This window comes from Hylobates moloch, unplaced genomic scaffold (genome assembly GCF_009828535.3).
Source record: "Hylobates moloch isolate HMO894 unplaced genomic scaffold, HMol_V3 SCAFFOLD_3, whole genome shotgun sequence".
Taxonomy (NCBI): domain Eukaryota; kingdom Metazoa; phylum Chordata; class Mammalia; order Primates; family Hylobatidae; genus Hylobates; species Hylobates moloch.
Genome location: NW_026652278.1, coordinates 110712145 through 110738197, shown reverse-complemented (window position 1 = coordinate 110738197; position 26053 = coordinate 110712145). Strand labels below are relative to the sequence as shown.

The following is a 26053-nucleotide window of genomic DNA, read 5'->3' as shown; positions in this document are numbered from 1 at the left end:
CCTAGGTATTTTATTATCTTTGAAGCAACTGTGAATTGGAGTTCACTCATGATTTGGCTGTCTGTCTGTTGTTGGTGTATAAGAATGCTTGTGATTTTTGCACATTGATTTTGTATCCTGAGACTTTGCTGAAGTTGCTTATCCAGCTTAAGGAGATTTTGGGCTGAAATGATGGGGTTTTCTAGATATATAATCATGTCATCTGGAAACAGGGACAATTTGACTTCCTCTTTTCCTAGCTGAATACCCTTTATTTCTTTCTCCTGCCTGATTGCCGTGGCCAGAACTTCCAACACTATGTTAAATAGAAGTGGTGAGAGAGGGCATCTCTGTCTTGTGCCAGTTTTCAAAGGGAATGCTTCCAGTTTTTGCCCATTCAGTATGATATTGGCTGTGGGATTGTCATAAGTAGCTCTCATTATTTTGAGATATGTCCCATCAATACCTAATTTATTGAGAGTTTTTAGCATGAAGGGCTGTTGAATTTTGTCAAAGGCCTTTTCTGCATCTATTGAGATAATCATGTGGTTTTTGTCTTTGGTTCTGTTTATATGCTGGATTATGTTTATTGATTTGCATATGTTGAACCAGCCTTGTATCCCTGGGATGAAGCCCACTTGATCATGGTGGATAAGCTTTTTGATGTGCTGCTGTATTCAGTTTGCCAGTATTTTATTGAGAATTTTTGCATCGATGTTCATCAGGGATATTGGCCGAAAATTCTCTTTTTTTTTTGTTGTGTCTTTGCCAGGCTTTGGTATCAGGATGATGCTGACCTCATAAAATCAGTTAGGGAGGATTCCCTCTTTTTCTATTGATTGGAATAGTTTTGGAAGGAATGGTACCACCTCCTCCTTGTACCTCAGGTAGAATTCGGCTGTGAATCCGTCTGGTCCTGGACTTTTTTTGGTTGGTAAGCTATTAATTATTGCCTTAATTTCAGAGCCTGTTATTGGTCTATTCAGAGATTCAACTTCTTCTTGGTTTAGTCTTGGGAGGGTGTATATGTTGAAGAATTTATCCATTTCTTCTAGATTTTCTAGTTTATTTGCGTAGAGGTGTTTATAGTATTCTCTGATGGTAGTTTGTATTTCTATGGGATTGGTGGTGATAGCCCCTTTATCATTTTTTATTGCGTCTATTTGATTCTTCTCTCTTTTCTTCTTTATTAGTCTTGCTAGCAGTCTATCAATTTTGTTGATCTTTTCAAAAAACCAGCTTCTGGATTCATTGCTTTTTGAAGGCTTTTGTGTCTCTATTTCCTTCAGTTCTGCTCTAATCTTAGTTATTTCTTGCCTTCTGCTAGCTTTTGAATGTGTTTTCTCTTGCTTCTCTAGTTCTTTTAATTGTGATGTTAGGGTGTCGATTTTAGATCTTTCCTGCTTTCTCTTGTGGACATTTAGTGCTATAAATTTCCCTCTACACGCTGCTTTAAATATGTCCCAGAGATTCTGGTATGTTGTGTCTTTGTTCTTATTGGTTTCAAAGAACATCTTTTTTTCTGCCTTCATTTCATTATGTACCCAGTATTCATTCAGGAGCAGGATGTTCTGTTTCCATGTAGTTGAATGGTTTTGAGTGAGTTTCTTAATCCTGAGTTCTAGTTTGATTATACTATGGTCTGAGAGACAGTTTGTTATCACTTCTGTTCTTTTACATTTGCGGAGGAGTGCTTTACTTCCAACTATGTGGTCAATTTTGGAATAAGTGTGATGTGTTGCTGAGAAGAATGTATATTCTGTTGATTTGGGGTGGAGAGTTCTGTGGATGTCTATTAGGTCTGCTTGGTGCAGAGCTGAGTTCAATTCCTGGATATCGTGGTTAACTTTCTGTCTCGTTGATCTGTCTAATGTTGACAGTGGGGTGTTAAAGTCTCCCATTATTATTAAGTAGGAGTCTAAGTCTCTTTGTAGGTCTCTAAGGACTTGCTTTATGAATCTGGGTGCTCCTGTATTGGGTGCATATATATTTTGGATAGTTAGCTCTTCTTGTTGGATTGATCCCTTTACCATTATGTAATGGCCGTCTTTGTCTCTTTTGATCTTTGTTGGTTTAAAACCCATTTCATCAGAGACTAGGATTGCAACCCCTGCTTTTTTTGTTTTCCATTTGCTTGGTAGATCTTCCTCCATCCCTTTATTTTGAGCTTATGTGTGTCTCTGCACGTGAGATGGATTTCCTGAATACAGCACCCTGATGGGTCTTGATTCTTTATCCAATTTGCCAGTCTGTGTCTTTTAATTGGAGGATTTAGCCCATTTACACTTAAGGTTAATATTGTTATATATGAATTTGATCCTGTCATTATGATGTTAGCTGGTTATTTTGCTTGTTAGTTGATTCAGTTTCTTCCTAGCATCGATGGTCTTTACAATTTGGCTTATTTTTGCAGTGGCTGGTAGCAGTTGTTCCTTTCCATGTTTAGTGCTTCATTCAGGAGCTCTTGTAGGGCAGGCCTGGTGGTTACAAAATCTCTCAGCATTTGCTTGTGTGTAAAGGATTTTATTTCTCCTTCATTTATGAAGCTTAGTTTGGCTGGATATGAAATTCTGGGTTGAAAATTCTTTTCTTTAAGAATGTTGAATATTGGCCTCCACTCTCTTCTGGCTTGTAGAGTTTCTGCCAAGAGATCATCTGTTAGTCTGATGGGCTTCCCTTTGTGGGTAACCCGACCTTTCTCTCTGGCTGCCCTTAACATTTTTTCCTTCATTTCAACTTTGGTGAATCTGACAATTATGTGTCTTGGGGTTGCTCTTCTCGAGGAGTGTCTTTGTGGTGTTCTCTGTATTTCCTGAATTTGAATGTTAGGTTGCTAGGTTGGGGAAGTTCTCCCGGATAATATCCTGCAGAGTGTTTTCCAACTTCCATTCTCCCCGTCACTTTCAGGTACACCAATCAGATGTAGATTTGGTCTTTTCACATAGTCCCATATTTCTTGGAGGCTTTGTTCGTTTCTTTTTATTCTTTTTTTCTCTAAACTTCTCTTCTCACTTCATTTCATTCATTTGATCTTCCACCACTGATACCCTTTCTTCCAGTTGATTGAATCGGTTACTGAAGCTTGTGCATTCATCATTTAGTTCTTGTGCCATGGTTTTCAGCTCCATCAGATCCTTTAAGGACTTCTCTGCATTGGTTATTATAGTTAGCCATTCATCTAATCTTTTTTTCAAGGTTTTTAATTTCTTTGCATTGGGTTTGAACTTCCTCCTTTAGCTCGGAGAAGTTTTATCATCTGTAGCCTTCTTCTCTCAATTTGTCAAAGTCATTCCCCATCCAGCTTTTTTCTGTTGCTGGTGAGGAGCTGCGTTCCTTTGGAGGAGAAGAGGCACTCTGATTTTTAGAATTTTCAGTTTTTCTGCTCTGTTTTTTCCCCATCTTTGTGGTTTTATCTACCTTTGGTCTTTGATGATGGTGATGTACAGATGGGGTTTTGATGTGTATGTCCTTTCTGTTTGTTAGTTTTCCTTCTAACAGTTGGGATTGTCAGCTGCAGGGCTGTTGGAGTTTGCTGGAGGCCCACTCCAGGCCCTGTTTGCCTGGGTATCAGCATCGGAGGCTGCAGAACAGCAAATCTTGCTGAACAGCAAATGTTGCTGCCTGATCGTTCCTCTGGAAGTTTCATCTCAGAGGGATACCTGGCCGTGTGAGGTGTCAATCTGCCCATACTGGGGGGTGCCTCCCAGCTAGGTTACTCAGGGGTCAGGGACCCACTTGAGGAGGCACTCTGTCTGTTCTCAGATCTCAAACTCCATGCTGGGAGAACCACTACTCTCTTCAAAGCTGTCAGACAGGAACATTTAAGTCTGCAGAGGTTTCTACTGCCTTTTGTTCGGCTATGCCCTGCCCCCAGAGGTGGAGTCTACAGAGGCAGGCAGGCCTCTTGAGCTGCTGTGGGCTCCACCCAGTTCGAGCTTCCTAGCCGCTTTGTCTACCTACTCAAGCCTCAGCAATGGCAGGTGCCCCTCCCCCAGCCTTGCTGCCACCTTGCAGTTTGATCTCAGACTGCTGTGCTAGCAATGAGCAAGGCTCAGTGGGCGTGGGACCCTCCGAGCCAGGCACGGGATATAATCTCCTGGTGTGCCGTTTGCTAAGACCATTGGAAAAGTGCAGTATTAGGGTGGGAGTGACCCGATTTTCCAGGTGCTTTCTGTCACAGCTTTGCTTGGCTAGGAAAGGGAATTCTCTGACCCCTTGCACTTCCTGGGTGAGGCGATGCCTCACCCTGCTTCAGCTCATGCTTGGTGCACTGCACCCACTATCTGACAAGCCCCAGTGAGATGAACCCGGTACCTCAGTTGGAAATGCAGAAATCACCCATCTTCTGCGTCACTCACACTAGGAGCTGTCACTCACACTGGAGCTTTTCCTATTCAGCCATCTTGGAACCCACCCACCGAACTTTTCATAGTTATAGTAAATTCTATTTAAGTCATTAACCCAATTACATATTTTAATAATTTTTATCTATGTTACAATTTTCCTAAATTTTCTACAATAGAATATACTGCTTTTACAGTGAAAAATCAGGCTGTGTGTTGTATTTTGCTATATGATACCATATAAAATATATGATCTCAAAAAACTAGAAGGAAATGTGCAAAATATAACACTGTTTATCTCGGGATGGTGGAATTTCATGTGATTTTTTATTTCTTTTGTTTCCTATGATGATCATGGGGAAAATTTTAAGAATGCATAAATTTCCTGGATAAATAAGGAAAAATGCCTTTTAAGCTTAACTTTATATTTGCAAATCTTTTGTTTAAACAAACCAGAGTAAATGTTCTGAACTGTTTTATTTCACTTACTGATGTAGGAACACTTAAGAGGAAATCAGATGAACATCACACTTGTGGAATCAATGTAAAGAAACAAAAAGCACTCTAAAATTCTTTTCTGCTTTATTTGGTAGATGTTTATTACTTGATATCTTTCAATGATTATTTTTCTGAAAACTTACAGATTTTACATCTGAAAGTAGATAAATAAACATAGTCAAACACCAAAGGCATGGCTTCTTTCAGTGCTTCAGGAATTACTTTGTTTAAAAGTAATTTATCAAATACATGAGAAGTCATAATTTCAGTATGACATTTCAAAAGTTTTACCCAAGTATTTTAGTTAGGTATTTTTCTTACTTTTGTAAGACACATACATCATCAGTTTTGATCCCACCATTTCAATGCCAATGTTTTAGCTCTGAAGAAATATTAAATAGAAATATAATCACAGTATATAAACTTGCATTCTACTTGGTTTTCCAACCAGAAAGTATTTTCAGAGCAAACTCCAAAAACCAGATAATTCTTCAACTTTCTGATATGGTTTGGCTCTGTGTCCCCACCCAAATCTCACCTTGAATTATAATCCCCATAATACCCACATGTCAAGGGCAGAACCTGGTGGAGGTAATTGAATCATGGGGGAGGTTCCCCCATGTTGATCTCATAATAATGAGTGAGTCTCACAGATGTGATGGTTTTATAAGTGTCTACCATTTCCCCTGCTTGGATTTCTCCTTACTGCTGCCTTGTAAAGAAGATGCCTTGCTTTCCCTTGGCCTTCCACCATGACTGTAAATTTCCTGAGGCCTCCCCAGCCATGCTGAACTGTGAGTCAATTAAACCTCTTTCCTTTATAAATTACCCAGTCTCAAGTATGTTTTTATTAGCAGCATGGGAATAGACTAATACAATAGCTTAGTTAACATTTCTAGTTTTTCCTATTTTTATCTTTACTAAACTTATTCTCACATTTTATAATCAAGATTTTAAATTCATCTAACTTGCTTTTATTTATTTATTTTGAGATGGAGTCTTGCTCTGTTGCCCAGGCTGGAGTGCAGTGGCATGATCTTGGCTCACTGCAACCTATACTTCCTGGATTTAAGCAATCTTCCCACTTCAGCCTCCCAAGTAGCTGGGATTACAAGCATGTGCCACCATGCCTGGCTAATTTTTGTATTTTTAGTAGTGACAGGGTTTCACTATGTTGACCAGACTGGTCTCAAGCTCCTGACCTCAAGTGATCCACCCACCTTAGCCTCACGAAGTCCTAGGATTACCACGCCCCACCTAACTTGCTTTTATACATATAAAATGAACTATTCCATTGTGAAATTCATTTTTTTTGCCATTATATCAATGTCATTTTTTTCTGGCCTATATTTTACTTGTTGTTCTGTATATTCTGATGTCTGCCCTAGAAACATCCTTGAAAATACAGTCTTGAACAAAGGCAATCAGGTGCTTCTTCTTGAAAGATGTAAAGAAATGTGAGCTATGTAGAGAACTCTCTCCTTACAGTAAAGCAAGAGGCAGAGAGGCCACAGCTGTTCCGATAGATTGCTAGACTGTGGAATTAAGGGTGGCATTAATTCTTTTTTTTCTCTGCTCTGTTTCCTTCTATTAGTTCCTTCGCTGCTATTTCTTGCATCTAGCATAATGCCCCAGCACCTAATACAGTGCCTGGCATTCAGGAGCCCTTACTTTTTGAGAGAGTAGAAGGAAGGAAGGAATTCAGTTTACTATTACTTTTGTAACTAAATACCACAAACTTAGTGGTTTAAAACAACTACAGTTCTGTAGTTCAGAAGTCTCACATGGGGCTCTCTCTGCTAAAATTGAGGTGTGAACAGGGCAGCATTCCTTTCTGGAGGTCATAGGAGAAAATCTGTTTCTTTGCCTTTTCAACTGCTAGAGGTCACCTGCATCCCTTGACTCATGGCTTCCCTTCTCCGACTCCAAAGCCAGCAACACAGCAACTCTCTGACCCTGCTTTCAGCATCATATCTCTTTCTGAGTCTCATTTTTGGCCTCTCCCTTCCACTTTTAAGGAACCTTGTGGATACATTGAATCTACCTGGATAATCCAGGATAATCTGTCAACTGATCAGCAACGTTAATTCTGTCTGCAATCTTAATTCCCCTTTGCATGTAACATAACATATTAACAGGTTCCAGGGATTCAGATGTGGAGATCTATGAAGGGACCATTATTATGCCTACCCCCTTGCTTTTGAGGGCAGTACCTTTTCTGACCAAACAAATCTAGCTAACGAGCAGGTCATACAGTAGCAGGAGAGTAATTTAGGTGAAAGAAATCACTTAGAAGAATGTTATGAGCATGGCGAGCATGCTGAGCCTTGCTTAGCCAGTAAATCCGGTAGTTATATTGTGATTTTTAAAAACCACTAAATTAGAGAAGAGACAAGGGCATGAGCATCAGATCGCCATGCCTTCCTTAGACGTGCAGAAAAGGTTCGGCCTTAACGTAGATCGATGGTTGACAATCCAAAGCGCTGAACAACCCTACAAGATTCCTGGCCGATATCATGCTTTCGAAAAAGAATGGATAGAATGTGCACATGGAATCAGTAGTATCTGGGCAGAGAAAGAGTGCAAGATAGAATATGATGATTTCATAGAGAGTATACTTTGGCAGAAAACGATGAGACATGTGAGTACTATCAGGAAGCAGTGGGATAAGCTGATAAAGGAAGGGAAGTGCACCCCACCACCTCACCATGTGGGCAAGGGGGAGCCTCAGCCCTGAGCAGAGCAGCTGCTGATGTCTGGGGGCTGATTTCATGTTCTCTGTTCTCCACTGGAAAGGTTGTTTACAGAAAACCTCCTTGTCAAAATGTGTAAAAACAAAGGATTGCTCCATCCTAAAAAAAAAAAACAAAAAAACAAAACAAAACACTAAACTGAATGATGCACAAATACATAAATGATTTTCCATTGTGGTAGAATTATGGATTGTTTAAATTGTTAATGTTGTTCTGCATTTATTAACGTTTCTGCAATAATTAGGTTTTGCTTTATAATTAATTTTTCAGAATTTCAAAACAACCTGCAGAGACTGGGAAAGTTACAAACAGAAAAGAAAAAAATAAAATGACTCATATGAAATTAACATATATGGCTACTCTTCATAAAAAGAAAAAAATTGATATAAATGATAAAGGCTTAATACATAAATTCGATAATAATTTATAAAATTAGAAAATGTAAAAAAGAAGGATAAATTTCACACATAATACCACTACTCCCAACTCAATCCCTTTAAGATGTTTGGTATAGTCATTCCTATTCCAACATAAATGAGATAATAGACATATTAAAAACACTGTAATTGTGGATCATTCTAAAATATAGTAAAATTATCAAGTCATCCTACTACCACATTTAACACAGACTGCTAGTAGTATCCTTATTTCTTGTCTGAAGTTCTAGTACAGGTAAATAGAGGGGGAATTAAAATGAAAAAAAATTAGACTGGAGTAAATAAGAATTTTTTTTCTGGGCCAGGCACAATGGCTCATACCTGATCCCAGCACTTTGAGAGGCTGAGGAAGGAGGATAATTTGAGCCCAGGAGTTTGAGACTAGCCTGGGCAACATGGCAAGGCCCCGTTTCTACAAAAAAAACCCAAAAAAACAAAAATCAGCTGGGCGTGGTGGTGTGCGCCTGTAATCCCAGCTACTCGGGAGGCTGAGGTGGAAGGATTGCTTGAACTTGGGAGGGTGAGGCTGCAGTGAGCCGTGATTGTGCCACTGCACTCCAGCCTGGGTGACAAAGCAAAATCCTGTTCAAAAAAATAATAAAAGTAGCTTTTTCTGACAAAGAAACCATTGAAGGATGGCTTAAAACATGTTCAGAGGACAGGGAAACTCAGCAAACACTGTGCTTCCCAGTGCTTTTGTCTCTATGTAACAGGTTGAGTTGTAAAGGGATCAGGAAATAACTAGGGCTTCTTATTCAAGAGTGAAAATGAGACTCTTTCCACAGGCTAGAGTCTCTAAAAGTTACCACCGGCAAGTCCCAAGCCACTCTTAACCAGTCAAGAAATACATCCCACTGGCTGATGAGAGTTGGAATTAGTTCTTTTCTAATTGACCTAGTACTTGGCATGCTATTGTAGGGCAGAAATCATAATTTCTTTTCTTTTTCTTAGGTTCTTGGTTGAGACACTTTCCTGAAGTCAGATTAACAAAAGAAAAATAAGCAGAAGTTCACTAACACTGGTATCCATTATGTGGGAGAGGCCTCAGGGCAAACATATTTATCTTTCAAGGTAGTGTTTTAGGGGCCTTGCTGAAATTGTATTTTAACAATGGCCCATAAATCCTATGTAGTGACAAGACAAAGAAATGTTAAAAGAAAAACCTTAGCCAAATTAAATTTAGCAGAGTTTAATTGATCAAAGAACAATTCACAAATCAGGCAGCCTCCTGAGCCAGGGAGACTCCAGTGCAACCATGTGGTGGAAGAAGATTTACAGACGGAAAAGGAAAGTGACATACAGAAAACAGAAGTGCAATAGGAAACAGCTGGGTTTGTTACAGCTTGGCATTTACCTTACTGAACATGGTTTCAACAGTTGGCCCCCTTTGGCCAAAACTCAGTGACTGCACAAGCATAGGCTTTAGTGTATACCTCCATTTAAGTTATAGTTCACTATGTGCAGAGAAACCTTTAGGCTGAACTTAAAATATGTAAGGAGGCAGCTTTAGGCTAACCATGATGTAATAGAAAAGAGTATGTTCAGGTTTCCAAACGGCAAAAAAATGTAGGAAGGTAAATTTATGGGAAAAGGAAAGTCTGCTCCTAGATCCTCTGGCACCAGTATCTCTGCGTTCTGTTTCTGAGCTGATAAACGAAGGAGCCCATCTTCAGGTCGGAAAGGCAGAGGGGACGGGCACAGTGTACTCCTGCATTTCAACCTTAATTTTAGCTCAACAATCCCCAGTATTTTAGAGAGGAATATTTTGGTTTCCTTCATCAGAGATATGTGCCCAGAACATGTAAAATTGGTTTTCTGCCTCTGTTTCCCTGTCTAGCACTCCTTTTCCTCACTAGAACAACTGGAGTTCTATCCAAAACCTCAACCTGTAACAGATGGGCTGGATTACTGATATTGTGTCAGCTCCAATGCTAGAATACAGACTTACATCTGCCCAGAACAGCTGAAGCCTTGCCAGAGAGGGCATGATTTTCCAGAAGCACAATGTCTTTCTTCAGTATGGCTATACATTTCTTTTTTGCATGATAAAAGCCATAATTACATGACACAACATTAGAAAATGTAGAAAATAAGGACAAATTTCACACATAATACCACTACACACAACACAATTCCTTTAAAAAGTTTGGTATAATTATTCCTATAAAGTTTTTAATGTACAGTCATTTTTATAAACATGTAGAGAAAAGTTCCTAGTTTCAGAATAAACTAGGCTCACACTAGAACTCAGACATGTCTGGGTATATCTCAAGGTCTTGCTGAGGCCTGCCAGGGGAGAGAATTGTGAGGTGGAGTGGGGCTCCCAGTTGGGATTCATGCCAGCCACACAGACCCACATATGAGTTCTGGGGAGAGAGGACAGTGAATGGATATGAAAACCTCTTCCCACAAACCAACCAGCAAATGAAAACCTAATTTTATTACTGTTTGAAATCCAGATATCAGAGTTTATCACTAAAGTGAGGAAAGAGTAATGTCTACAACTTCAGCAGGAATACACTAGGACTTCTCCTTTAAGGGCTTAGGGATAGCTTCCTCAGGGCACTAACCCAGAGGAGGAGGAGGAGGGCAAGATATGATCAGTGAGATGTCTGAGGTCATGAGACCAAATGAGAAGGCCTCTGGAAATGTGAGGAAATGTCTGAGGCTTGTAAACAGGTTGAAGACAGAGAAATGTTATTGTGAACCTATCATTCCACCTCTAGCCTGGAATGGCTTTGTGAAATTCAGGTTCCTTTTGGAGCCTCACGGAGCAACGTTATATCCTGGTGCATTGTCTGTGTGCTCCAACTGACATGTTAAAGACAATGGTGGGGACATGGTTAGACTACATTGCAAGCTCCTGGAAGACTGGGACTGTGCTTACCTCATTCTCTATTCCCAACACTTAGCACAGTGCTAGCACGTAAGAGATACTCAGTAAACACACGCTAAATAAATGCCAGATAAATGCAGAATGAAGCCTAGTACACCTGGTTACAGACAGAACTTTTGGAGGTCACTGCTGATTTGGGGAAACCAGTGAACTCTGTGACAAGACTAAAACTGAAGACATCCTTCAGACTGCTCTAAGGTCTTCAGAGGGTAGAAACTGATCAAAAGCCTGAAAACCATTCAAAGCCTTATTGCAGACAACCTGTACAACTGTGATGGAAGGCTATGGGCAGGGGGTGGTAGTTTTAGAATGGTAAAGAGTGATTAGCTCTGAGAACATTAAAAGAAGGAGGCTTTTTGGGACAAGAGTTAGGAACCTAAGAACCAGAAACAGGTCAGAAATTGGGCATGCACACCTGCGGTCATATGAGCCAGAGAAGTAAATTCAAATGCAAAATTTTAGTGGCTTAACATAATAAAAACACTTGCTATTAGGGAGTGCAAATGCATATCAACTGTCTCACGGGTAATTTGGTGACATAGTTATAACCAGACTTTAAATATATTCACTCATTTGGTTTTCTCAATAGTCCTGAGTTAAGTATTAATATTAACTCTATCATATAGATGGGGAACTCAGATGAATTAACTAATCCAAGGATGTACAGCTAGTGAAGCTCTAAGTACAGGCAGCTTAGCTTTGGAGGTCAAGATTTGAACCGGGCTCTGATCTCTTTCGGTGTAGTAAGAGGTGAGGGCCTTCTGAATGATACTTCTGGTTCTAGGAATTTCTTCTAAGGATAAATAATCAAACATGTTACTAAAAATATTTTGATTGTAACTTGGATTATAATGGTGAAAAAGTGTCAGCATCCAAAGTGAGGCAGCAAGTCCTAGGTGTAAAGACACCAAGGGTTTTAGAGTCAGTTCTGGGTCAGATCCTGTCTCTGTTACCTACCATGGAACCTTAGACAAGTCACTGACCCACTCTAAGCCTCTTCCATAAAATTAGAATAGTAATATGCCTATCTCACAGGAATTTAAAATAGGAAAATACTGTTTTCTGGAAGCCTCAACTAAAGATGTGACTGCATGAAGACAATAGCTCTTTGAAAATCTCCAAATTTGGTAACTTAATTATACAAATAAAGCAATGTTTTGCCACTGATACAATCAGCTTAATCTTTGGTGCATCAAAGTTAGGGAAACCCTGAGGGAAACTGTAAAAAGTGAAAATTCTAAAATAATCCACAGCAGCTCTGATGAAACAGTGAGTCTCCAGCCTGCCTCTTTCAAACCTCTGTCTGTGTTTTCCATACATCAACATTCAATGGTGGTGGAGGAGGTTCTCCTGCTTGCATTTGCTGGGACCAGGCCCTTTATTGTTCCACTTTAGTTCAAAGATGCAAGGTCACTAAGCATGCTTCTTTTTTGTATCAGTTTTAGAAATTATTGTATCTTGTTCTACATCACTTTAACATTCATGTAATTGTTGAAATTTTACCACCCAAGGCATAAAAGGAAATATCTGATAACCTCGAAGCAGGAATTTTTTGGATGCATGAGTGGCTTTGAATCCCAGCTCTCTTACACTGGTCCACAAAGGGAAACATTTAGTCCTTTATGTACTTGTGGAACAGAATGAAGGAGGGTGCCTTAAAACTTTTATCTTTACTGTAACAATTTGTTACTACTGTATTGCCTTTCTTTTCAATTTAAAAGGATAATAAGAGAAATAGTTACAGGGAAACTACGTTTCAGTTTCAATATTTTGAACAAAACAATCTATTGAGTCTTTGACATTTTTTAGAAAACTCACCCACAGGGAAAAAAAAGTTTGCTGCTGCTTTTTCTTTTGTTTGTTTTGTTTTTTGTTTTTTGTTTTTTTAAATAGAGACACAGTCTTACTCTGTTGTCTAAAGTGGAGTGCAGTGGCACAGTCACACAGTCACAGGTCTCATTGTGATTTCAAACTCCTGAGCTGAAGCGATTCTCCTGCCTTCACCTCCCAAAACACTGGGATTACAGGAGTGAGCCACCATGCCTGGCCTGCTGCTTCTTAAGGCTCATTTTAAAAAACTTTAAAAAGAAGGACATTCATGAGAATTATCTGATGATTCCTGCAATATAGTGAGATTCATTTAAGGTCTGAGCACCAGTAAAAAAAAATTTGCTGCCTGGAGGAAACACAGACCCTAGATTAGATGGTCCTGATGATCTATTACACTGGCAATAAATAGCATGTCAGAATAGGCGCTATGTTCTGGAATATACTACTCGTTTTTTGAATTTTTAAAACAATATTTTAAGCAAGGATTCTGCTTCCGTAATCTTTGGATTCTGCTAATCCAAAAAAAGGATTTAAACCCCTTTTTTGATCCCAATCCAGATTTTACTCATGGCCAGAGCCACCTGGTTTCTGGCTGAGGATAGCTGGTGGAAGATGAGAGGGGCACACGTTGCACAAAGGAGTGTGCTGACTATGTTCGAACACGCAGAAGACAGAGAAAAGTGCTCAGTATGCAATATGTAGAATGATTTTGCACATCTAATTTTTGTTATTCAGGAGTACTACTTAGAAGAAAAATACTATTGTTAATCAGCATCCAGTCAGAAAAATAGAGCCCTCACAAGGTAGTTCAATAGAGGTAATTTAGTATAGAGACCTGTTACAAAGGTCCTGAAGTCTGGGGCCAGCATGATTTTCTGTCAACAGAATCTTTACCCCCAGGCTGTTTCTTTCATTTAAAAAAGAATGAAGTAAATGAAAATTTTCTTTTCAGTTGCTTTCTTCTTAGAAATTTTATTCTTCATATACATTCATTAAAATGTAGTTTATATATTTATATATAGTTTTAGTATAGTTACTGTAAATCCTTTTCTTATTTACTTTTCCTATGCAACTCATACTCAGAAAAGTATGGGTTGCATTTATTACTATTACTCAGAAAACTATGTTTAAAATTATAAAATCAGTAATGTTCATTTTAGAAATCTAAAAAATATAGAGAAAAAGCTTTAAACTACCAGTTATTTTATCACCTAGAAATAACACCTGAAATTTTTTGGTTTAAAAGCTTCTAGAAAAATCTGTATGGAATCAGACATTCTTGTCACCAGGTTTTTTTCCTTTTCTTTTGCAGTAAACATACTTTGTTTTCTTCCTTCTTCATTACATATTCTTCAGAAGCATTCTCTTTAGTGGCTTTCTCAATATATTCTAAGTCTAAATTTCTTTCTTATTTTCCTACTAGTGGACGTTAAGTTTCTTTTCAACTCTTCATTATTTCAAATTGTGCTTCAATATTGCATTGCAATATTGCATTGAAGCAGGATTTGAGTAACACCTAGGCTGGAGTGCTGTGGCACAGTCACAGCTGACTGTAGCCTCAACTTCCCAGGCTCAAGCAACCTCACAGCTCACTGTAGCCTCAACCTCCCACCTCACCCTCCTGAGTAGCTGGAACTACAGGAGCACACCACCATACCTAGCTAATTTTTTGTATTTTTTGTAGAGATGGGGTTTTGCCATGTTGGCAAGACTGCTCTTGAACTCCTAGGCTCAAACGATTCACCCAGCTCAGCCTCCCAAAGTGCTGGTGTGTCCAGAATTTATTCCTTCTTGTGGGTTCTTGTCTCACTGACTTCAAGAATGAAGCCGCAGACCCTCGCAGTGAGTGTTACAGTTCTTAAAGATAGTGTGTCTGGAGTTTGTTCCTTCAGATGTTCAGATGTGTCCGGAGTTTCTTCCTTCTGGTGGGTTCTTGGTGTCACTGACTTGAGGAGTAAAGCTGCAGAACTTTGCGGTGAGTGTCACAGCTCATAAAGGTAGTGCAGACCCAAAGAGTGAGCAGCAGCAAGATTTATTATGAAGAGCAAAAGAACAAAGCTTCCACAGCATGGAAGGGCACACGAGCAGGTTGTGGCTGATGGCTGGGGTGGCCAGCTTTTATTCCCTTATTTGGCCCCACCCCCATCCTGCTGATTGGTCCATTTTACAGAGCACTGATTGATGCATTTTACAGAGTGCTGATTGGTCCATTTTACATAGTGCTGATTGGTGCGTTTACAATCCTTTAGCTAGACACAGAGTGCTGATTGGTGCATTTTTACAGAGTGCTGACTGGTGTGTTTACAATCCTTTAGCTAGAAACAGAGCACTGATTGGTGCATTTACAATCCTTTAGCTAGACAGAAAAGTTCTCCAAGTCCCCATTCTACCCAGGCAGTCCAGTTGGCTTCACCTGTCACTGGTACTACAGGGTGTGAGCCACCACGCCCAGCCTGTAATATTCTTATAAATAAACTTTATTTTTCCTTTTTGCTTATTTCCAAGCAAAAAAAAAAAAACCCCAAAAAACTTACTCTCTTTTTGCCTCTCTTCTTAATTAGATTTGTGAAAAGAGAAAAAAATCAGCTTCAATCATGATTTAATATGAGTAGTGTTAAATAACATGATTTCTCAAAAATAGAGGAATAAGCAATATAAAAAGCAATTAGACATAATGAATGATCCCAGCAACCTCTAAAGACCTTAAAATATTCCTAAGTCCCCTCAACAGTCTCTTTCTTTTTTTCTCTCTCTCTGTTTTCCTCTAAATGAACTCAATCTTTTTCAGTATTATCCCTTAGGAAAAAAATCTGATTCTTTTGTATAGATACTCCACTTGTTTAAAGACTGTAATCAGAAACAATATTATTTTCTACTATTTCTTCAATTGTTATTAACAGCATTTCAGGTCAATAATAAACTTGGATATACATCCTTATACTTAATATTGTTTCTATGAGAAAATGTTCATAGATTCAAATACATATTTACAAATGAACTTCTAAAAACACAATTTGGTTATAAATAAAGGATTTTCAGTATCTCAAAAATTAAACCGTATTCACTTAGCCTCATATTTCATAATTCTTATATTGCCAAATAACACTGTGCTTAGATATATAATTAATCATCAGGTCAAATATTAATATTTTCTTTTTGTTTTAGCTTTTTTTTTTTGGAGACAGAGTCTAACTCTGTCACCCAGGCTGGAGTGCAGTGGTGCGAACATGGCTCAGTGCAGCCTCAACCTCCTGGGATTAAGCAATCATCCCACCTTACCCTCCTAAGTAGCTGGGAGCACAGGTATGTACTACCATGCCCAGCTAATTTTTTTTATTTTTTATTTTTTGTAGAGACAGGGTCTTGCTATGTTGCCCAGGCTGGTTTTGAACTCCTGGGTTCAAGCAGTCCTCTAGACTTGGCCTCCCAAAGTGCTGGGAATACAGGCATTGAGCCAATGTACCCAGCCCTCTTTTTGCTTTTTTTGAGATAGCAAGATAGGGTCTCACTCTGTTATCCAGGCTGGAGTACAGTGATGTAGTCATAGCTCACTACAGCCTGGAATTCCTGGGCTCAAGTGATCCTCCTGCCTCAGCCTCCCAAGTAGCTGGGATTACAGACACATACCACCACACCTGGCTGAATACTGTCTTTTCTAAAAGATTTGTGTGTGTGCATGTATTATATATTAGATATGGTAGAATCTTTGTAGGACCTGGGCATTGGAATTATTAGCATGACCCTTAAATTACATTGATCTCCAAAATGAGATTAAAAACCATAAGAGTGAAGATCCTGGACAAGCTATATAAAATAGCAGTCACCTCCGTTGCTTGCTGTCTCTTTGCCCAGCTTTTTTTTTCCTTCATAACATTTATCACCACCTGGCTTATATGTATATGTTTTCATATTTATTGTATGCATATTTCACTAGACTCTAAGTACAATGAGAGCAGGACATTTCTTTCATTCTCTGCTTTATTCACGCCCTGGTACATAGAAGGTGCTCAATAAATGTGTCTTATTTGGCCAGGTGCAGTGGCTAACGCCTGTAATCCCAGCATTTTGGGAGGCTGAAGCAGACAGATCAACTGAGGTCAGGAGTTTGAGACCAGCCTGGCCAACATGGTGAAACCCCATCTCTACTAAAAATACAAAAATTAGCCAGCGTGGTGCCGCACGTCTGTAGTCCCAGCTACTTGGGAGGCTGAGGCAGGAGAATTGCTTGAACCCAGGAGGCAGAGGTTGCAGTGAGCTGAGATCACGACACTGCACTCCAGCCTGGGTGACAGAGTGAGACTCTGTCTCAAAAAAAAATTAAAAAAATTAAAAATGTGTCTTATTTGAATGAGTGAATATTACTTGAATAAACAGTGAAGATTCTTTGTTTTCAGATTTAATAGAACAGAAATAACGTATAATAAAATATTGAAAAATTTGTAAATAAGCCAAGTTTTGAAAACTTTCAAGTGTCATGTTTTTATTATCCTTTTAAAATTTTAATGTGTCAATTCCTTGGCTAAATCTGTTCAGGAAAGAAATATGAATTTCAGGGAAAAAATGTCTTTTTTTTCCCAAGTAAATTAAAGAGTTTTGCCTTAAAAATGTGCGATAAACTAACTCTCTAAACCAAGTAGCATTGCTAATGATTTCAAAATGTGTTTGCCCTGACCTTCATGGAAAGTCACAAACCTGTTTTTCATTTAACACAGACTTCATTTGCTAAATTTTTAATACGTAAATTAAACCTCCCACATCATAAAAATTACCCTTGGATAGTGAATAATATGTAATCTAAATTTTTGAAAAGTAAGAATTCTCAGCAATTCAAAGATAAATTGTTCAGTTTCTTTTTTAGAGGGGCAAGTCTACAAATAAATAATGAGGGCCGGGTGCAGTGGCTCGTGCCTGTAATCCCAGCACTTTGGGATTACAGGCATGAGCCACTGCACCCGGCCAGGAATGGGATGGATTCTAAACAAATGTTTATTAAAACCCACAACTGTGTTCATTTTTGGTACTGGACCTCCAAAGCAGAGTAATTGAATATACAATCACATAATTTTTTTCATTTATAAAAGAAACTACAAGTTAGATTGTAAACAATAGGCAAAGAATCGTTAACATTAGTTATCCTTACAACCAAAGCCTTTGCTTTCTGATTCACTAGGAGGTGAACCAGTTAATATACTAACGCCCTGCACATTTTTATTAAATCTCTTTTCTCCACGTGTCTTTTTCGCTCTAGCCTTCCCTTTTCAGACCCCTTCCCTCCTCTCACAACACAGTCAAACTACATACTATGCACATACCAAGCTATGTCTTTGGTATAAAGCTATTGTATGCCTAAAGTTTAATGTTAGCATGTTGCCTTTACTAAAGGACCTAGACATAATTATATCATTAGCACAATTACAGCAATAGCTACACATTGTCACAGAAGGTCATATGGAAAAAAGTTATTCCCTTTTCTTTTTCTAAAATACCTACCTTGTAAAGAAAGCAATTACTTTACTTTTGTCATCTCCTGCAAGTATAAAGAATATCTTTTTTTATTTAGTTTGACCTCTGGAATCACATAGACAGGTATTTATATCAAAGTCTAGAAAAACTGTCAAGAATGTTGACTCAATAGTCCCAATGCTAGCAAATCTATCATTAGAAAATATTCCAAAATATGGGAAAGTATGAATGTGATTATTGTTACAAGTAACACAATTAATTCTAGCAAAATTCAGCAAATTGTATTCGTAGAAAAGATAACAGAGAAGTCACAAAATTAATGAAACATTTCTAAAACAGGTTCAGGATTGAACAGGAGTTAAAATATAGCTATAGTGTAGATCGTCCAGGCTACAGAAATCCCTAAAATCTCTTGTCAATAAGCTGCTACTGGAATTAGCTCCAACTGCTTTTTCTGTCTTGGTTTCACTGAGTTTAAGATTAAAAACCCAGAAGACTGATTGACTTTGTGTTTTAAAGCAACGAACACTCCAAAATACAGTGGATCAAAAATAAACATAAATTTACTTATCTCTCATGTAACACTCCAGATTACAGTTCAAGGCAGATAATCTGTCCCACCATGTCATTCAAAGACCATGTGGTCCCTTTTGTTTCAATGTACTGTCATCCCTTAGGGACTGTCGACTAGCCAGATAACCATAGACGGCTCACGTGAAATGGGGATACAGAGCTTAGTGGATAAGCAGCTTAATTCTTTTAAAAGATGCTGCCACCTAGAAGTTGAATATAATATTTCTGTTCATTTCCCATTTCCTGAATGCTAGACACACATACACAGATCTGGAAGTAAAGTTAGAAATGTGGTCTCCAAACTAAAACTTGAAAATATTCTACTGCTAAAAAATGGGAGAGGAGAGTGAATGCTGGGGACCAGAGCAAAGACTAGGATCAAGCAAATATATTGCCTAAGGTGCAAAATTTAAGGAGATACTTGCAGAGATAAGGTTTGTTTCTGTGTCCCCACTCAAATCTCATCTTGAATTGTAATCCCCACGTGTCAAGGGAGGGACCTGGTGGGAGGTGATTGGATTATGGGGGCAGTTTACCCCATGCTGTGCTTGTGATAGTGAATGAGTTCTCATGAGATCTGGTGGTTTTAAAAAGTGTTTGGCAGATCCCCCCTGCTCTCTTCTCTCCTGCCACCATGTAATACATGCCTTGCTTTCCCTACACCTTCTGGCATGATTGTAAGTTTCCTGAGGCCTCCCCAGCCATGCAGAACTGTGAGTCAATTAAACCTCTTTCCTTTATAAATTACCCAGTCTTGGGTATTTCTTTATAGCAGTGTGAAAATAGACTAATACTGGCTGGGTGTGACGACTCACACCTGTAATCCCAGCACTTTGGGAGGCTGAGGTGGGCAGATCATTTGAGGTCAGGAGTTCGAGACCAGCCTGGCCAACATGGTGAAACCCCATCTCTACTAAAAATACAAAAATAAACCAGTCACGCTGTTGCATACCTGTAATCCCAGCTACTCAGGAGGCTGAGGCAGGAAAATGGCTTGAACTGGGGAGGTGGAGGTTGCAGTGAGCCGAGATGGTGCCACTGCACTCCAGCCTGGGTGACAGAGTGAGACCCTGTCTCAAAAAAAAAAAAAAAAACGATTAATACACTCAATGTTATATAAATACATGTGCTCCTTAAATTTTGCACCCTAAGAACTTCACTTGCCTTAACCTAGTTCTAGTCCTGCTCGGCACAATTAGCACTTGCCTTAATCTAGTTCTGGTCCTGCTCTGCCACCCCTAGCTTAGATTACATAGGAGCACAAAATACCTTAATTTACCAAGAGTGCACAGACTGGGGAAGAAATAGTTCACCAAAAAGAAATTGGAATACGACTGGTGAAAATAGGCTGAATATATGGTGTGTGGCCTGAAAAAAAAATATCCATTACAAACATGAAGATGGCTGTGATATATTGCCAAATCCCCACAACTTTTTATACCCCTGTATCCACATCCTTTGTCATGTAAATTTTCAGCTCCCTCCCTTTGGATCAGGGTTGTATGTTTGATGAGCTTTGACCAACAGAATGCAAGTGGAATAGAACAATATTGGGAAAATCTTATTTGTTTTAAAACTTCATTCAAAACTACTACCATGAAAAGGCAAACTGAGTATTATGTTAGCTGTGGGTTTTTCATATATAGTTTTTACATGGAGGTGGCTTTTTTTCTATTTCTGGTTTGTTGTACATTTTTTTTTTTTTTTTTTTTGAGACGGAGTCTCGCTCTGTCACCCAGGCTGGAGTGCAGTGGCACAATCTTGGCTCACTGCAAGCTCCGCCTCCCGGGTTCATGCCATTCTCCTGCCTCAGCCTCTCTGAGTAGCTGGGACTACAGGCGCCCACCACCACGCCTGGATAATTTTTTGTATTTTTAGTAGAGACGGGATTTCACTGTGGTCTCTATCTCCTGACCTCACGATCCACCCACCTCGGCCTCCCAAAGTGCTGGGATTACAAGCATGAGCCACCACGCCTGGCCTGTTGTACATTTTTATCATGAAAGAGTATTAAATTTTGTAAAATGCTTTTTTCTGCATCAATTAAGATGATCATGTGGGTTTTCTCCTTCATTCTGTTAATGTTAATTAATGTTAATTAATGATAATTAATGTTAAATAATTAATGTTAATTAATGTTAAATAATTAATGTTAATTAATTATGTTAATTCTCATATGTTGAACCATCCTTGCATTCTAGGAATAAATTCTACTTGGTCATGGTGTATAATCCTTTTAATATGCTGTTGAATTCTGTTTGCTAGTATTTTGTTGATAATTTTTGCAACAGTGTTCATAAGGGATATTGGTCTGTACTTTTCTTGTAGTTTTTGTCTGGCTTTGGTATTAGGGCGTTGTTGGCCTCATAGAATGAGTTAGAAGATGTTTCTTTAGTTTTTTTGGAAGAGCTGAAGAAGGATTGTTGTTGGTTCTTCTTTAAATGTTTGATAGAATTTGCCAGTGGAGGTGGCAAACTTCAGGTTCAGGGCTTTTTTTGTTGTTGTTGGGAGGTTTTTGATTACTAATTCAATCTTCTTACTAGTGATGAGTCTATTCAGATTTTCTATTTCTTTGTGTTTCAGTCTTCATGTTTCATTCTTTTATAATCTCTTTATTTCTGTAAAATTGGTATGCCTCCATTTTCATTTCTGATTTTAGTAATTTGAGTCTTCTCTGTTTTTTTCTTTGTCACCCTAATCATTTCTCATTTTGTTAATCTTTTTGAAGAAACAACTTTGGGTTTTATTTATTTTCTCTATTGTCTTTCTATGTTCTTATTTTATTTATTTATTTATTTATTTATGTTTGTTTGTTTATTTGAGATAGGGTCTTGCTCTGTCACCCAGGCTGGAGTACAGTGGCATGATCATGGTTCACTGCAGCCTTGACCTTTTGGGCTCAACCGATCCTCCCACCTTAGCCTCCCAAGAAGTTTGGATTACAAGTGTGTGCCACCACACCCCACACCCAGCTAATTTTTATTTACTTATTTCTTTATAGAGACAGGGGTCTATGTTGCCCAAGCTGGTCTCAAACTCCTGGGTTCAAGCAATCCTCCCACCTCAGCCTCCTAAAGTGTTGGGATTAAGCATGACCCATCATTCCTGGCCTATTCTATTTTATTTATCTCTGTTTTAATCAGTATTATTTCTTTCTTTTACTGTTTCTTGAGTGGGCCAACTTTATCCCCTATCTTTACATTAGCTTTCATCTTTGCTTGGGGTGTTCTTTAACAGCTATTTTCTAGTCGGCTCGTTCCTTCCTTTCTCTCTCTCTCTCTCCCTTCCTTCCTTTCTTTCTTTCTTTCTTTCTTTCTTTCTTTCTTTCTTTCTTTCTTTCTTTCTTTCTTTCTTTCTTTCTTTCTTTCTTTCTTTCTTTCTTTCTCTTTCTCTTTCTGTCTTTCTTTAACAGTGTCTTACTCTGTCACCCAGGCTGGAGTGCAGTAGCATGATCATAGCTCACTTTAACTTTAAACTCCTGGGCACAAGTGATCCTCCTACCTCAGCCTCCCAAGTAGCTAGGACTACAGGTTTGCACCACCATGCCCAGCTTGTTTATTTATTTATTGAGACAGAGTTTTGCTCTTTTTACCTAGGCTGGAGTGCAATGGCGTGATCTTGGCTCACTGCAACCTCTGCCTCCCGAATTCAAGTGATTCTCCTGCCTCAGCCTCCCAAGTAGCTGGGATTACAGGCATGCACCACCACACCCGGCTAATTTAGTATTTTTAGTAGACATGGGGTTTCTCCATGTTGATCAGGCTGGTCTCAAACTCCCAACCTCAGGTGATCCACCTGCCTTGGCCTCCCAAATTGCTGGGATTACAGGCGTGAGTGACCATGCCCAGCCCAATTATTTATTTATTTATTTATTTATTTATTTATTTTGTAGAGACAGGGGTCTCACTATGTTACCCAGCTGGTTTTGAACTCCTGGCCTCAAGTGATCCTCTCACCTCAGCCTCTTAAAGCGCTGGGATTACAGTCATTCTTTCCTTTAGTATTCAATTCCTCAGGAAACCTTTATTTTCCACACTAGAGTAGCTTGCAGTTATTCTCCATCACCCTTTTATTCCTCAGAGCGTTTATTACTTTGTGATTCCATTAGCCCATTTTGCATCGCTATAAAGGAATACCTTAGACTGGATAATTTATAAAAAGAAGTTTATTTGGCTCACAGTTCTGCGGGCTGTACAAGCATGGCACCAGCATGTGCTCAGCTTCTGGCAAAGCTTCAGGAAGCTTACCATCATGGCAGAAGGCAAACAGGCAGCCAGTGTATCACATGGCAAGAAAGGGAGCAAGAGAGAGAGGAGGAGATGCCAGGCTCTTTTAAACAACCAGCTCTTGTGTGAACTAAAAGAATGTGAAATCACTAATTACCATGGGGAGGGCACCAAGCCATTCATAAGAGATCCACCCCCATGACCCAAACACCTTCCAGTAGGCTCCAGCTGCAACATTGGGGAACACATTTCAACATGACATTTGGAGGGGGCAAGCATTGAAACAATGTCAGTGATATTTTCTTATTTCATTTTGTTTGCTCCCTATGACTACTACATGCATGCACACACACAAACGTGTGCATGCACACATATTAGAATGTAAGCTCTGTAATAACAGGAACCTTCTCTGTCTGGTTCAGCCACTGCATCCCAACTGCCTAGAACAGTCCCTGGTTCAAAATTAAAAGATGCTCAATAAATATTTGTTGATTCCTCTAAGATGTTGCAAAGGCTATTATTGTGAAAAAGGAATGATTGGCTGAAAAATGTATTACACCTTGCTCCAAGGAGATTACTGAGAAAGAAGTAGTTTTAGATTTTAAGATGAGGCTAGATGCAGTATCTTACATCTTTAATTCAAGCACTTTGGGAGCCTGAGATGAGAGGATTACCTGAGGTCAGGAATTGAAGACTAGTCTGGGCAACATAGTGAAACCTCATCTCTACAATTTTTTTTTTTTAATTCGGGTGTGGTGGTGTGCACCTGTAGTCCTAGCTACTTGGGAGGCTGAGATGAGATGATCAATTGAGCCCAGGAGTTGAAGGTCACAACGAGCATGATTGTGTCAGTGTACTCTATCCTGGGTGACAAAGCAAGACTCTGTCTCTGAAAAAGAAAGAAAGAGAGAGAGAGAGACAGAAAGAAAGAGACAGAGAGAGAAAGAAAGAAAGAAAGAAAGAAAGAAAGAAAGAAAGAGAAAGGAAGGAAGGAAGGAAGGAAGGAAGGCAGGCAGGCAGGCAGGAAGGAGGGAAGGAAGGAGGGAAGGAAGGATAAAGAAAAGAGAAAAGAAAAAGAAAAGGAAGGAAGGAAGGGGAAGGGAAGGAAGAAAGGAAGGGAGAGAAAGAGAAAGAAAGAGAAAATAAATTTTAAGACATTAGTAATCAAAATAATTACTAATATGCTTTAGTAATATAATAATTACTGTGTTATAGGGCATCTTTAGAATCAGCATCTACCTATTTACAGATTCTTCCATTTATTTTTGAGGCTAATGGATTTTGGACTACAAATATACACTACTCATATAAGGAGGTCAATATGTGGCACTAAAATGAGCATCAAACTGAGAATTTGATATGTCAGTTTGTAGCCCCATCTTTGCTGCAATATAATTGTATGATTTTGATTACAATTATTTAACTTTAGCCAGGTGCAGTGGCTCATGCCTGTAATCCCAGCACTTTGGGAGGCCGAGGCGGGTGGATCACTTGAGGTCTGGAATTCGAGACCAGCCTGGCCATCATGGCGAAACCCCATCTGTACTAAAAATACAAAAAATTAGCTGAGTGTGGTGGCATGCACTTGTAATCCCAGCTACTTGGGAGGCTGACGCAGGAGAATCGCTTGAACCCAGGAGGCAGTGGTTGCAGTGAGCTAAGATCGTGCCACTGCACTCCAGCCTGGGTGACAGAGTGTGACTCTGTCTCAAAAAAAAAAAAAAAATTATTTAACTTATCTGTAGCTTGGTTTCCTCATTTGTAAAATGAAGATATTAAATTAGATTAGTTGACAAGTACCTTCTAGCAATCTAATCTATAATTTCATAACTTACAGCTCAATTTTATGGGTTTGAGATAAATTTTTTAATTGTTAGATATTCATAATACATTTCTAGATTTTTAAATGCCAAGTTCTTTGATGAGTCATTAATAATCCACTTACAATATTGTATCTACCAATTGGAACACAGTCTGCTTCACACATTTCCACTTTATAATGGCATTTCCAGGACTGAACTTCATGAAGTTTTTCCTACCCTAGGCAAGATGAGTAGTTGACTCTTATTAAATGTTTGTTGTATTTTTATCTTGAGTCTACCAACAGGAGAGCAAAGATACTATAGCATAATCAATTTTTAAGAAAAAATAAATAAAACTGGACCTAGGCCAGGCATGGTGGCTCACACCTGTAATCCCAGCACTTTGGGAGGCCAAGGTAGGAGGATCTCTTGACTCTAGGAGTTTGAGACCAGCCTGGGCAATGAGACTCCTGTCTCTATTTTTAAAAAATTAATTAATTAATTATTTAAAAAAATAAAAAAACTAGACCTAGTGAAATAAAAGGAAATGAGTTAAAAGGATACATCATTAACTTGGTAATTTAAAACTGCTGTTTTTTTTTTAAATTTTTATTTATTTTTTCACAGAATCTCACTTTGTAGCCCAGGCTGGAGTGCTGTGGCACAATCTAGGTTCACTGCAACCTCTGCCTCACAGGTTCAAGCCATTTTCCTGCCTCAGCCTCCGGAGTAGCTGGGATTACAGGCGCTTGTCACCCAACCTGGCTAATTTTTGTATTTTTAGTAGAGACGGGTTTTCTCCATGTTTGCCAGGCTGGTCTCAAACTCCTGATCTCATGCTGGTCTCAAACTCCCACCTCGGCTTCCCAAAGTGCTGGGATTATAGGTGTGAGCCACCGCACCTGGCCAAAACTGCTGTTTTTATTTAGCAGCCAACCAAGTATCTAAAATCTAAAAATCAACCTCATTGCTTGTGCTGAATGTTGTCAGTAATCCTGCTGCTACTTATAGATTGGATGTAATTGATTACATTATAAAGTGTATAAATAACACTAAATCAAGGAGTTGAATTTTAATATAACAACTAAAATAATATAATAATAGGTTAAGGAGAAAAAGAAGTATTTTCAGACTCTATGATCTTGATAAAATAAGTGGCAATTGCATTTCAATATAAAAGACATTAATCTAAATATAAAGAGTAACATCGAGAGGACAATACTGATGCTTCACTTAACCTTTTAAGATCTTAA

General features: G+C 38.8%; 1 protein-coding gene and 1 long non-coding RNA gene across 3 annotated transcripts in view; both read left to right on the top strand.

Moving 5' to 3' along the window:
- LOC116463333 (uncharacterized) overlaps nucleotides 1-26053 on the top strand; it is an 84189-nt gene that overhangs the window by 37930 nt on the left and 20206 nt on the right. The gene's annotated exons all lie outside the window — the stretch shown is intronic.
- LOC116479923 (NADH dehydrogenase [ubiquinone] iron-sulfur protein 5-like) lies at nucleotides 7237-7557 on the top strand. The gene has a single exon (XM_032171824.2). It carries the CDS (start codon nucleotides 7237-7239, stop codon nucleotides 7555-7557), a length of 321 nt encoding a protein of 106 aa, XP_032027715.1.

Coding starts and splice junctions, on each gene's coding strand:
- LOC116479923 (XM_032171824.2), top strand. CDS start 7,237: ATGCCTTCCTTAGACGTGCAGAAAAGGTTCGGCCTTAACGTAGATCGA.